Here is a 14,766-nt window from a genome sequence, read left to right as displayed (position 1 = left end):
ACAGCATTTGCCAGTTATTTCTTATCAAGAGTAGTTGTTTTCTAGGCAAAAATTAGCACTCGGGGTTTCTACTGAAGTTGTGGGGCGGGCTCAGTTATCAGTTCCTCGAACGCCAATGAATCACAGAGCAAGGTACTGATCCCGAAAAATTTCTGAAAGTGAGAAATCTTCTAACCCTCAGGCCGTACCCAGCCGGAACCTTGACCTCAAGATGGCGTCGCGTAGTCATAAGATTCAATTACCTCCAATCAAAAATGGCAGGGTGGGTCGTAATTTACAGCTCGAGCCTTTCTAGTCCCCAGTGGGCGCTCCTTCTCTATGGTTATTCGTCTTCGCTGGGTGAGTCAGAGCCAACAGCGGAGACTATCTATATACGTTCTTCTCTATGGTCCTCCTCTCCACGCCCCCGGGCGCAGTGCACGCCGGGCAAGAGGAAGACCTCCAGAAGCTCCCCGCGCTGCGCGGCTGTGTTTGCGGCCTGTGCGAGTAGGCGCTTCGGAACCAGTCTCCCGGGCGAGCGGCGCGCAGAAACCTCGAACCGGTGGAGCCCACTCGTAACCTGGATCACAGAAGACCGCGAAAACAGTACTGTTTCCTCAGCGGCGGGTGAGTTCACGCCTGTGAACGCGTGTGGAAACCGGGAGACCGGGTACCTCTGCTAGGGGAGGAGAAAAAGCCGGGGTGGCTGCCAAAGGGCCGGGGTGGGGTGGGGGGGGTTAGGATGGGGGAGGGGTCGGGCACGAGGCTTGGGGTTTCTTCGCCTCTCTAAGGCCTCAAAAGCCAGTGGGCCCAGCCGGAGCCCGTGGAGGTCGAACCTACTGCCTGAGCTTTCCTCTTTGCATTGTCGCCCACTTTCCCTTTTCCTTCCACGTTCCGCCACGGAGTGAATCGTCTTGTCTCGGCCCTTTCTGGGCTCCACGTTAGCCAGAACACGGTTGCCTTGCATCTGGGGACCCTTTTCCCCTGACTTACCCGAGCTTGTGGAGCCTACGGTAAATTTTCCGGGCCTCGGACACACTCGTCACAGGCTCTGCCGTGAAGTCAGCCTGCACACACCCTTTTTAGCGAGGTGCTGGCCACCAACGGATTTCTTTACCTTCCTCTTGGTCATCTACAGCCCGCTACCAAGTGAACTGCTCCCCCTCCTCCCGCCCTCCCCCACGTAGTTGATACCTACCTTTCTTAGCACTCTCTTGGCCTGCTTAAGATTTTCATGAGCATTGTCGTCCTGCCCCCTTTCCGCATTGGAGGGTGCAGTAAACCATACCGCCATTCATTCTAGGCGATTACTAAGTTCCTCTTTGAAATGTTAGTTCTTTGGTTTTCAATATTGCTTTTTAAATAACGTTTTTCAAAATAGATCTAGGAGTATGAAGATTATTTTGAAGTTATGTAGTACGGATTTATATTGCCATGGAAATGCCATTTTTAATACTGGGCAAAGTGGAGTCGACCAAAAGGAGGGAAGAGATTGGACTTCTCTTGCACCAGACTGCTCTAGTGTGAAGTACTGTGTCTTAGGTAGTTGGCAGTAGTGTATAAACAATTTTGTATTGTCTTTGGAACTCTAATTTTTTAAAGGTTATTTCTAAAAACATTCAGAGGCCCAGAAAGCCATTCAGTTGGTCGTCAGTTCCTCATGATTCAAATAGATATTTTAATATGTTAATTAATTTAACTTTTCTTAAGGTATCGGTTTTCTTCACCTGTAAGATGAAGCTTATAATAGTATCTATTTTATAGGTTATTGGGGCTGGGGTTAATTGAGAAAAACCTATGTAAAATTCTTAGTATGGTATCCAGGTAACATATAGTAAGTGATTAAGTCCATATTAATTGATATTTATTATTTAAGAATTTTCAGTGAAGTGCAAGAGCCTGTATATTCTGAATAGACTTTTATAAACAAAATCAAAATTGAGTCCTTGAGAAGTTCCTTTCTTATTGACTTGTTTATTTATTTTTTTATTTTATTTTATTTTTTTGAGACAGAGTCTCACTTTGTTGCCCAGGCTAGAGTGAGTGCCATGGCATCAGCCTAGCTCACAGCAACCTCAAACTCCAGGGCTGGAGCGATCCTTCTGCCTCAGCCTCCCGAGTAGCTGGGACTACAGGCATGTGCCACCATGCCCGGCTAATTTTTTTTTTTATATATATATCAGTTGGCCAATTAATTTCTTTCTATTTATAGTAGAGACGGGGTCTCGCTCTTGCTCAGGCTGGTTTTGAACTCCTGACCTTGAGCAATCCGCCCGCCTCGGCCTCCCAAGAGCTAGGATTACAGGCGTGAGCCACCGCGCCCGGCCCTTATTGACTTGTTATTACTAGCAAGAGGCTTTGTGGTATAGTGAAAACAGCCTTTGAATTGGTAATTTCAGGGTAGTGGGGACCTTGGAGTCTCTGCCCTCTAGTTGTGTGCCTTTGGACTTGTTAGCTTCTTCATTTGTAAAAAGAATAATACAAATCTACACCAAGTAATTTGGGAGTTTAAATGAGAATGTATGATGAAAAACTTTTGTAAACAAAAGTAGATAAAAATGTTGATATTTTTATTAAATCATCTTTTTTGGAATTACCAGATTTTTCTCTCTTTGGTTGCAAAAGTGGATCCTTCTACCACCCCCTGTAGAATACCAAAAGATTTTTAGGAAAAAAATGTCCCACTGTTGCATATAGGCACCATGTATTAATAATGGTTTTGACTAAGTTTTTATATTTTGTGGTTTACTGTCTTTTTATTCCACTGTTTTGAGGCTCTGGATGGATATATATATATATGTGTATATATATATATATATATATATATATATTCCCCTCCCCTTGGAGACTGGGTCACTCTTGTCATCTGGGCTAGATTGTAGTGGCATCATCGTAGCTCACTGCAACCTCAAACTCCTGGGCTCAAGCCATCCTCCTGCCACAGCCTCCCCAGTAGCTGGGATTACAGACGTGTGCCACTGCACCTCGATAATTTTTCAACTGTTTGTAGAGACTAGGTCTTGATCTTGCTCAGGCTGGTGGATATATTTTTTTAATAAGATTAATCTATGTTAACATTGGGTAACTGCTTCATACCAAATAGGAATTTGAAGTTTTCAAGTTAAGTTACCTTTCTGTCCACAAACAAATTAGCAATTTACTTTTCTCATTTATACATGATTTGGAGCAGAATTATTTTGATTATTTTGTAGCTTTGGAAGCAAAAGTAATTGATGAATCTTAACATCTTTGCAGAGATATTCTGTGTACTTTTAAAATTTTCTGATTGTCTTTGATACTACCACTGCTATTTTTGAAAGGGGGTTTTGATTCCTTCTTAAAGCTTCTTAAATAGCTTCTCTTCTTTTTTTAAAAAATTTGAAATGTGAAGAAAATAAAGGGAAGAGTATTTCCACAACTCAGAATTATTGCTTTTTTAAAATTTTTTATTTTGACATAATTTTAAATTTACAAAAAAGTTGCAAGAATAGTACAAAAAATTTCAAATATCTTTCACACACATTCCTCACATGTTAACATCTTACCAATTTGCTTTATCCTCTTTCTCCAGTTTTCTTCTGAAATGTTATGCTAGAAAGTTGCAGCCATGATGCCCCTTAGCCCATAATTGTTACCTAAAAACTAGCACATCTTTTATTTAACAACAGTACAATGATCAAAAACAGGAAATTAACATTGATACAGTATTACCTAATCTACAGGTCTTAACTAGATTTTGCCAGTTGTCCTGAATTGATATCACATTTTAAAATTTTATTTCTTCATAAAATCCAGCTCCTGCAGGATGATAACCAACTTTTTTTTTTTTTTTTTTTTTTAAGACAGAGTCTCACTTTGTTGCCCAGGCTAGATGGAGTGCCATGGTGTCAGCCTAGCTCACAGCAACGTCAAACTCCTGGGCTCAAGCAATCCTATTGCCTCAGCCTCCCAAGTAGCTGGGACTACAGGCATGTGCCACCATGCCCAGCTAATTTTATATATATATATATATATATATATATATATATATATATATATATATATGGTTGGCCAATTAATTTCTTTCTATTTATAATAGAGACAAGGTCTCCCTCTTGCTCAGGCTGGTTTTGAACTCCTGACCTTGAGCAATCTCCTGCCTCGGCCTCCCAGAGTGCTAGGATTACAGGTGGCTAGGCGTGAGCCACCGGGCCTGGCCATAACAAACTTTTTAAAAAAGCAGTTTTACGAAGGTGTGGTTGACATATAAAATTAACTTGTAAATGTACAGAGTTGTGTACCCATTATCTCCTGCCTGTTTGCAAGTCACTCTGTTCTATGGCAGTTCTGGGCAACCACTAATTTTTCTTTGTAAATTGTGTTGTTTTTTAATCATTGTGAAATGGTGAAATGACAAAGTGGAAATCTCTCAAAATCACCTCCCTTTATGGAGATTCAAAACCTTTGAGTATTTTCATGCTTCTGAAAAGCTTTACAATAAAAGAAATAATTTTGTTAACCAAACATTTCCTATTCTTCTTTGGGAATGGAACAAAATAATTCTGCAGACCTGGCTCATAATTGCAAGTAGATTTTTACTGAGTGAATGAATAGGTTGTATGTGAGTGTTTGCTTAAGGGAATCTATGGATTCATTTTTACTGGAAATTTAACACCCAATGTACTGATGATGGAGAGCTAGTCTAAAAATCTATCATTGGTGAAATACTTTGTTTCTATCTGGATAAGTCTGCAATAGAGAAATGCTTGTAAGCAAGCAGTATTTTGCTATATTTTGTATACCTATGATATTCCCAGGAGTGCAAAAAAAAGAATGGTTTGAAAGATTACAGAGAAAAAAGTGGGAAAGAAAAAAGCAAAGTGCATGTATGTGTTGGATAGTAGAGATAAATTATTTTTTTCCCTTTTTTTGACCAAATTTATTGAGATAAAATTTACACACAATAAAGTGCATCCCTTTTAATTTCAATGAGTTTTAATAAATGCATACAGCTGCTTGACCACCACCACCCTACAGATGGGGAACACTTCCATCATAGGTATTCGTTTTTGTTATTTGGGACCATAAAGTTTCATACTTAGCAGATCCAGGTGCATTGAACCTTCCAAAATTAAAACACTTTTAATATTGTTAAAAATGCTATTTAAATCATTTCAGTGCTAATAAAATAACTCTACATCTCTCTTTTTCCTTAAAGTTCACATACAATTCCTCAGCAAATCCTATTGGCTACCTTCAAAATATATCAGGAATCGAACAACTTGATACCAACTTCATCACTACCTCCTGTTCCAGGCCACCATCTCATCTACCTGGATTGTGACAGTAGTCTCTTGGCTTCCATCTTATTTCCTTCCAGTCTTAAATCAGTGGCCAGTGATACTATTAAAATGTAAATCAAGTAAAAAAACAAAAAACTTACAAATGTTTTTCATCTTATTCAGAGTGAAAACCAAAACCTTCACAGTGTGTTAAAAGCCCTACACTCTCTGAATACCCTCCCCAGATAACACTCAGTATTGCCTTTCCTCATTTATTCTGCTGAAATCTTACTGTTGGCCTTACTGGTCCTCCTGCAAACATGCCATGCCCACCTCACTCAGTCTCTTTGTATTTGTTGTTTCCTTTGCTTGCAAAATTCTTCTCCCCAGATAGGAATACCGCTTCATGCCTCAGCCTCTTTAAAATCTTTGAAATCTTCACCTGTGGTGAAGCCTGATCACCATATTTAAAATAAACCACTCCCTGGCCAGGAATGGTGGCTCCCACCTGTAATCCTAGCACTCTGGGAGGCCAAGACTGGAGGATTGTTTGAGCTCAGGAATTCCGAAACCAGCCTGAGCAAGAAGGAGACCCCGTCTCTACTAAAAATAGAAAGAAATTAATTGGTTAACTAAAAATCTATAGAAAAAATTAGCCGGGCATGGTGGTGCATGCCTGTAGTCCCAGCTACTTGGGAGGCTGAGGCAGAAGGATCGCTTGAGCCCAGGAATTGAGGTTGCTGTGAGCTAAGCTGATGCCACAGTACTCTAGCCCAGGCAACAGAGTGAGACTGTCTCAAAAAGAAAAAAAATAAACCACTCCCTAGCTCTCTTCCCTGCTTTGTTTTTCCACAAAGTACCTACCAACTTCAATGTCTGTATAAATTATTATTATAAGAGTATTAAAATTCATTTTATTTATCATTTGTAGGTAACAACTGATAAGCTTTGCTCATTGGTTATAAAAGTTTACTCTCAATCATTTTCACATGGCAAAACAAAACTATGTCAAAATAAGTAGTTGACACTTTAATTTTCTAAAACTGCTTATTTCAACATATAGTTTTATGTTAAGTGAGCATTAATATTTATCAAAGATTGGCTGGGCGAGGTGGCTCACTCCTGTAATCCTAGTACTCTGGGAGGCAGAGGCAGGAGGATCACTTTAGCTCAGGAGTTTGATAACACCCTGAGCAAGTATGAGACCCCATCTCTAATAAAAATAGAAAAATTAGACACAGTGGCATGTGCCTGTAGTCCCAGCTGCTTGGGAGGCTGAGGCAGGAGGATGGCTTGAGCCCAGGAGTTTGAGGTTGCTGTGAGCTACAATGACACCACTGCACTCTAGACTGGGCAACAGAGTAAGACCCTGTCTCAACAAAACAAAAAGACCCTGTTTCAAAAAAAAACCAAAATTATGAAAGATCACCAGAAATGTTTGTTTTCTGAATTTCTTTAGGGGGCCATTATCTTGAAGGGAAAAAAGGGACTATCCATAGTACAGAATTTTACTTTTTAAATATTATTTATATTTTATAGTAGTGGGAAAAAAGTGGTTCTAAAGATGAATTCAAGCCCCAATCTTATAACCGTTGTGAGGCCAGGCACAGGGCCATTGCTAACATAGTACCCAACATGAGGTAGCTTAATAAATCTGTTGAGTTCCTCAGAGTTTGTTTACTGATTGATTCATTAATCAATTTATTTATTCAACAGGTGTTAAAATCAACTGCCCTCCTAAGAAATTGCTGAGATAGAGTATTATAATGATAATACAAGAGCTTCTGTAAGTAGGACAGTAGCCTTCTCTGTTTAAAAAGGAGATACATCCTCTGGAATACTTGTTTTTGTTTTTGGGCAAGAGTATTATGAAAAGATTATTTAAAAACTCAACACATTAGTAATTTTATAATCTTGTGTTTTCCTTGTGTTAATATATGCTGATACTTACGTAATATTTTAAAGCATTTTCTGGTACTTTATTTGCTAAGTACATGAAATCATCTTAGGAATTCCTTTACCTGTAGAGTTTTCTAAATATTTTAAGTATACTGTATTTGCTGAAGTTGAAGTTTAGATTTTATAGAATATTGTATTATCCTAATTACTAAGTCAAAGGAACAGTTGGAGGGAGAACAGTTGTGAGCATGAAGGACATGCTTTTCTGTTTTAAAGAAATTACCAATACACAGGTAAAAAGATACTCAACCTCATTAGTGATAAGGGAAATGTAAATTGAAATAAGAGCATTTTTACTTATATTGTTATTAGTTTAACGCTGATTTATTCCAATGATGATGAGGAAAGGGCATACCTATGTATGGGTGGTGGGAATATAAATTTGTACACCAGTTTTGGGGGATGATTTGGAGGTAAAGTGTAGATACATACATCTAGTACTAATCTGTACTGTAGAATTACCTGCACAGATGTATATGGTTGGTTATATGCCTAATAAGTCCAAGACTGTTAAACATTATTTGTAAGACGTAAAAAAGTGGAGCCAACTGTTTTGTCTGTATTGTAATAATTTACTATATTATAAAAACTGAAATAAAACTTAATAAACTGACATGAAGAGATGTCAATGATGATGCAGAAATTCATGGGACAGTATAGCACGATTATATTGTAGAAAAATACAAATGATTATATATTAGTTTTTATGTATGGAAAGATATTTAGAAGAACACAGCAATATATACTAAACTGTTGGGGTTAGGGAGCAAGGAAGTGGAAGACTTGCACTTTTTATTTCCTCTCTTCTGAAGGGTGAGTAAAACAATTAAAAACACAAAAGAGAGAAAATAGCAGGAAAAAAAATTTTAAATAGCTTTTTTTTTTTTGAGACAAAGTCTCACTTTGTTGCCCAGGCTAGAGTGAGTGCCGTGGCATCAGTCTAGCTCACAGCAACCTCAAACTGCTGGGTTCAAGTGATCCTACTGCCTCAGCCTTCCGAGTAGCTGGGACTACAGGCATCCACCATCATGCCCGGCTAATTTTTTCTATATATATATATTTTTAGTTGGTCAATTAATTTCTTTCTATTTTTAGTTGAGACAGGGTTTCCCTCTTGTTCAGGCTGGTTTTGAATTCCTGACCTCAAGCAATCTGCCCACCTCTGCCTCCTAGTGTAAAATCACTTTTATCAACTATAGACTTCACTTGCAGAGTAGGGGGATTTCATTTATGAGTTGGGGAATTTTTCCTACTGTCCCAACAGATATATCTATTTATCAAATCACCAATTTTAGAGGAATCAATGATAGGGGAATCATCCCACTTATTTTAGCTACTTTTTTGTTTTGTTTTGTTTTTTGAGACAAGTTCTCACTCGGTTGGCTGGGTTAGAGTACAGTGGCATGATTATAACTCAGTTGCAAATTCAGCCTCAAACTTTTGGGCTGAAGAGTGATCCTCCTGCCTCAGCCACCTGAGTACCTGGAACTATAGGCATGTGCCACCATGCCTGGCTTCTGGCTGTTTTTGCCCAGGCTGGTCTCAAACTCCTGGCCTCATGCAGTCCTCCTTCCTCAGTCTCCTGAGTTGCTGGGATTAGAGGCGTGAGCCACTGTGCCCAGCTACTTTTTTTAAATTGGTGCATGGAACCCTCCTAGGACATCCTAACATTGTTGTCTACTTTTTCCAATATTTCTGGATGCTTAAGTATGTCAACAAAAATAAAATTTTGATGGAGGAAAAGTTGTAAATACTCGTGTTCATTTAGCTAAAGGACAGTTTCCTTTAATGTTACAAACTAAACAAAACAGTTAAATATGTTCTTACATCTTTAAAAATCAAATACTAGCTTCTGATTCCTAAATTTGATTCAAGAATGGTTAAGAGGTTTACTTTTAAGTTTAAGAAAAATTATGACTTATTGTCAACAGTTGTATGTTCTCTTTATATTTGAATTGTTACTATGTGACCTGATGTCAGCAGTTTTTCCCTCCCAGGTGTGTAGTTTACAGACACATTTATACTTTAGGAACTGGCCAAGATTGAATCAACAAATACTGTGTAACCTTGTAAATTTAGTTTTCAGGGTGCTGATGGGTATTTAAAAAATAAATGCATCAGAACACTTTTAAAAAAACCTGTTAGATACCCTCTGGATTCTGAGTTTGGTTTAAAAAGATTCGTTGATGTATGGCATTTAATTTTCGGATATTAACTGAACCTCAAAATTTTTTTCTTCCTTTATATGTATTCCCACATGATTGTAGGAGTCTATCCTGAACTTAGATCGTGTACATTTTGGCAACTTATTTTAGAAAAGATCTAAGTTTTAAAAATTCTCAATGGACAGACAGAGAAAAGAGGGTCTTTGCCAACTCCTTTGGGTAAGAAAACTTTAGAATTTTGCAGATACTCTAAAAATGAAGGCCAACAAACCAGGCATATCAAGTTGTAAAGTTTTTCAAATAAAATGATTTGTCATGGTTTTTTTCTTTAGACCGCTGCAGTAAGAATGTCTTTCCCCCCTCATTTGAATCGCCCTCCCATGGGAATCCCAGCACTCCCACCAGGGATCCCACCCCCACAGTTTCCTGGCTTTCCTCCACCTGTACCTCCAGGTAAGTTTATTGTTACTGTTTTTTGTCCTGTACTTTTGTCATTATGATACTACTTTAGGAAAATTTTATGTGTGTGACTGTTAGTAGTACAGATGTCTCTCAGCATCATTCTGGAAATGATGGATTTTCATTTTTTTATGGCAGTAGTTTCTTCTATACCTGGGTAAGTATCAAAATCATCTGGGATGTTTAAACAGTTTACTGGAATTGATTCATACCATGTAGGTTACAAACAGTTGATCTATTTAATGTTTTGTTTTGTTTTGTAGACAGAGTCTCGCTTTGTTGCCCAGACTAGAGTGAGTGCCATGGCTTCAGCCTGACTCACAGCAACCTCAAACTCCTGGGCTCAAGCAATCCTGCTGCCTCAGCCTCCCGAGTAGCTAGGAGTACAGGCATGCGCCACCATGCCTGGCTGATTTTTTTCTATATATATTAGTTGGCCAATTAATTTCTCTCTATTTATAGTAGAGACGGGGTCTTGCTCTTGCTCAGGCTGGTTTTGAACTCCTGACCTCGAGCAATCCACCCCGCTCGGCCTCCCAGAGTGCTAGGATTACAGACGTGAGCCACCATGCCTGGCTGGAAACATACTATTAAACTTTTTTTTTTTTTTGAGACAGAGTCTCGCTTTGTTGCCCAGGCTAGAGTGAGTGCCGTGGCGTCAGCCTAGCTCACAGCAACCTCAAACTCCTGGGCTCGAGTGATCCTTCTGCCTCAGCCTCCCGAGTAGCTGGGACTACAGGCATGTGCCACCATGCCCGGCTAATTTTTTATATATATATCAGTTGGCCAATTAATTTCTTTCTATTTATAGTAGAGACGGGGTCTCGCTCTTGCTCAGGCTGGTTTTGAACTCCTGACCTTGAGCAATCCGCCCGCCTCGGCCTCCCAAGAGCTAGGATTACAGGCGTGAGCCACAGCGCCCGGCCCTATTAAACTTTGAGTAACTGTAAAAAGGAAAATTTTTTTTCAAGATGTCTTTTTGTGTATGTTTTCTTGAACAGAAAGTTTACACATAGATTATAATTGATAAATGGAGTTTTTGTTTTGTAAAGTTAAGGTGAAAAATTTAGATACAACTTGATTTAGTTTTAAGTGGGTTCACATTAAATTATCTCGATTTCACAGACACTTTGAGGAAATAGAATTGAGGAAACTGAAACTGAGGTTAAAGTGCTTGCCCAAGGTTGCATAACTAAAAGTTGTTAGAACCAAGAATTGAACCCTAATTTGATTCTGACGTCTCTTTTTTCTATTTTGCAGTTTGGTGTATCCTTATTGTTAGGAATCTTGATTTGTACTTTTTAAAAATCATAATGTGAAAACTGAAATTATTTTAAATGAATTATAAGAAAATAAAGGGGCTGGGTGAGAGTGGTGGCTCACACCTGTAATCCTAGCACTCTGGGAGGCCGAGGTGGGTGGATTGTTTGAGCTCAGGAGTTCGAGACCAGCCTGAGCAATAGTGAGACCCCATCTCTACTAAAAATAGAAAGAAATTAATTGGACAGCTAAAAATATATAGAAAAAAATTAGCTGGTCATGGTGGCGCATGCCTGTAGTCCCAGCTACTTGGGAGGCTGAGGCAACAGGATCACTAAAGTCTAGGAGCCCAGGAGTTTGATGTTGCAGTGAGTTATGATGACACCACTGCACTCAGGCGACAGAGTGAGACCCTGTCTTAAAAAACAAAAAAGAAGGCCCGGTGCGGTGGCTCACGCCTGTAATCCTAGCTCTCTGGGAGCCCGAGGTGGGCGGATCGCTCGAGGTCGGGAGTTCGAAACCAGCCTGAGCAAGAGCGAGACCCCGACTCTACTATAAATAGAAAGAAACTAATTGGTCAACTAATATATATAGAAAAAATTAGCCGGGCATGGTGGCTCATGCCTGTAGTCCCAGCTGCTTGAGAGGCTGAGACAGAAGGATTGCTTGAGCCCAGGAGTTTGAGGTTGCTGTGAGCTAGGCTGACGCCACGGCACTCACTCTAGCCTGGGCAACAAAGCGAGACTCTGTCTCAAAAAAAAAAAAAAAAAAAAAGAAAAGAAAGGGATAGTATTAAATATTTAAGAATTTGTTACCAGTCTTGGATGGAAAATAATCTTAAATTGTTATTAAATTTGAACTGAAGGGTAATTTCAGACCTTAAGATATTTGGAAGCATTTAAAAATTTATGTTCAGAATGTAGTCAAATGTTTAATTTTTCTTTCATTGCAACTTTTTCCTTAGTTCTCAAATAGTACAATTTCTTTCTTAGTTTTGTAAATAAGGAAGGACACAAAGCTATTAATTAGTAAACAATGCAGTTGAAAGCAGACACCCATAAGTTGTCAGTGGTAAGTAGCCATTGACAGCTCCTAAACCCTCAGAATGTGTTATTCAGAGCAGCAGATACTTGTCTTAAGAGATTGGTTTCCTCTGTGATAGTGACTGAGATTACGGATGTGACATACATATATACATTCATTTATTTATTTATTTATTTATTTATTTATTTAATTAGAGACAGTGTCTTGCTCTGTTATCCAGGCTGGAGTGTAGTTGCGTGATTATAGCTTACTGTATTCTCCAACTCCTGGCCTCAAGTGATTCTCCCACCTCGGCCTCCCAAAGCACCAGGATACAGGCATCAGGATACACCTACCACAACTGGCTGTTGATCTCAGTTTTTGCATGATTTTAATTTTCTGTAAAACAACCCAGAATAAGATTCTTAGGCTTTCAGATTAATTTCTCATTTGATACTTAAAATAAAAACTTTCAAAGGATTTGCTTTTGCTTTATGTGACAAAATTGTATATGTTTATTGTGTACAACATGTTTTGAAATGTGCATTGTGGTCTGGCTAAATTGAGCTAATTTACATATGCATTACTTCACATGCTTTTTTTTTGTAGTGCAAACACTTAAAACTCCATTCTTGGCAATTTTGGAGAATACAGTATATTGTTAACTGTACTCAACCATGTTGTACAACGTATTTTTACCTGTAAAGGATTCATTAATTCCATTGTTCACCCATAAAGTGAACCTGTATGTGTTTGTGAAAAGTGCTGATTTTGAGGATCCCTGAACCATATAAACATGAATGGATCACTATCCAGAATTTTATTATTCCTTAAGGCAGAAGCATGTTTTGATAGCCATTTTGCTTTAAGAATAGTGTTTTTTGTAAGTCTATGTAGATTGATCTGATACCACATTGCTTTTGAAAACAAGACATATTCATCAGTATTTTATTTTTATTTGTCCTATGTTTGTATTTATGTTAACTAGGAATGAGGATACTTATTTGTATGTAGTTGATATAGAATACAATTATTTATAATACTATTCTTAAGACTCATTATGCTTTTTTCTTTTTTAGGAACTCCAATGATTCCTGTACCAATGAGCATTATGGCTCCTGCTCCAACTGTGAGTATAAATTAAAGGAGGAATTAAAAGTTATGGTAGTGCTAAGCCGGGCGAGGTGGCTCACGCCTGTAATCCTAGCACTCTGGGAGGCTGAGGTGGGCGGATTGCTCGAGGTCAGGAGTTCGAAACCAGCCTGAGCAAGAGCAAGACCCTGTCTCTACTATAAATAGAAAGAAATTAATTGGCCAACTAATATATATAGAAAATTAGCCGGGCATGGTGGCGCATGCCTGTAGTTTCAGCTACTTGGGAGGCTGAGGCAGGAGGATTGCTTGAGCCCAGGAGTTTGAGGTTGCTGTGAGCTAGGCTGAAGCCATGGCACTCACTCTAGCCTAGGCAACAAAGTGAGACTCTGTCTCAAAAAAAAAAAAAAAAAAAAAAGAGCCCCCTGCCTTGCTCGGCCTCCCAGAGTGCTAGGATTATAGGCATGAACCACCTCTCCTGGCCAAGGTCTTTGGCTCTTTTATCATTTCCTCATCTTATCTTGGTCCTAGGAGGTGAAAGAACGATCTGTCTAGTCTCTTGAAAGAATGTAGGAATGATCCGTGGAAGAATTTAAATTTTGAAATGAAATATATGTTGAGTACCTTTCTGCTCTTCCCTAATTTATAGCCCTGTCAAAGGTATTAATATTTTCATCTAGGCCGGGCGCTGTGGCTCACGCCTGTAATCCTAGCTCTTGGGAGGCCGAGGCGGGTGGATTGCTCAAGGTCAGGAGTTCAAAACCAGCCTGAGCAAGAGCGAGACCCCGTCTCTACTATAAATAGAAAGAAATCAATTGGCCAACTGATATATATATAAAAAAAAATTAGCCGGGCATGGTGGCACATGCCTGTAGTCCCAGCTACCAGGGAGGCTGAGGCAGAAGGATTGCTCGAGCCCAGGAGTTTGAGGTTGCTGTGAGCTAGGCTGACGCCACGGCACTCACTCTAGCCTGGACAACAAAGCGAGACTCTGTCTCAAAAAAAAAAAAAAAAAAAAAAATTTTCATCTGAGTCTTCTCTGTCCTTTAGTATGATGTTTTCAAGCTTTGTAAAGCTTTACTAAAGCCTTCTCCTGAACTGTTCTATTATTCATTCTTAGGTCCTGAACCTTAATTGTCCACATTTCTCAGAGCTTCCGCAAGCATCTTTTAAAGAATGCTGGTGCATGAATAATAATAACTCTCTTGTCTTTAGCCACAATTTTTCTTTTAATTAATTGGTATAGTAGGCTTCATTTGGAATTCTATGAGGGGTGGTGGATCTCATTACTTTCTCAACTTTGAAAAAATACCTGTGGGTATTGAAAAGGGAGAGGAATGTTACTCATAGTTAAAAGGAGAGGGAAACTACATAGGTAAATGGGAATCTGTTTTGAGGCATTATTAAGATTTGATTCTGCAGCCCAGGGGAAATCCAGTTTTTCTTGTATTGGACATCCATAGTTGGGCTGTTTTGAAAAGCCTCCATGGGACAGGCCTCCATGGAACAGGTACTCTTACCCCTTTTATTTCCAGCTAGGAAAGGGTAGAATTTGGGGTTGGAGCAGT

General features: G+C 39.1%; 1 protein-coding gene across 2 annotated transcripts in view; it reads left to right on the top strand.

Moving 5' to 3' along the window:
• Window positions 1–390: 390 nt before the first annotated feature.
• The window catches only part of RBM25 (RNA binding motif protein 25), a 56,217-nt gene continuing 41,841 nt past the window's right edge, over window positions 391–14,766 (top strand). Inside the window, exons 1-4 of one of the 2 annotated variants that reach the window (XM_012741193.3) lie at window positions 391–606; window positions 9,467–9,583; window positions 9,697–9,817; window positions 13,186–13,235. In XM_012741193.3, the coding sequence (XP_012596647.1) occupies window positions 9,542–9,583; window positions 9,697–9,817; window positions 13,186–13,235 (213 nt within the window). In that variant the 5' untranslated portion in view covers window positions 391–606; window positions 9,467–9,541. The remainder of the gene's footprint in view (window positions 607–9,466; window positions 9,584–9,696; window positions 9,818–13,185; window positions 13,236–14,766) is intronic. The other variant, XM_012741200.3, reaches the window with a different exon arrangement.

Source organism: Microcebus murinus, chromosome 6 (assembly GCF_040939455.1).
Source record: "Microcebus murinus isolate Inina chromosome 6, M.murinus_Inina_mat1.0, whole genome shotgun sequence".
In the NCBI taxonomy this organism is placed as follows: domain Eukaryota; kingdom Metazoa; phylum Chordata; class Mammalia; order Primates; family Cheirogaleidae; genus Microcebus; species Microcebus murinus.
This window is presented reverse-complemented; position numbering and strand designations above follow the sequence as displayed.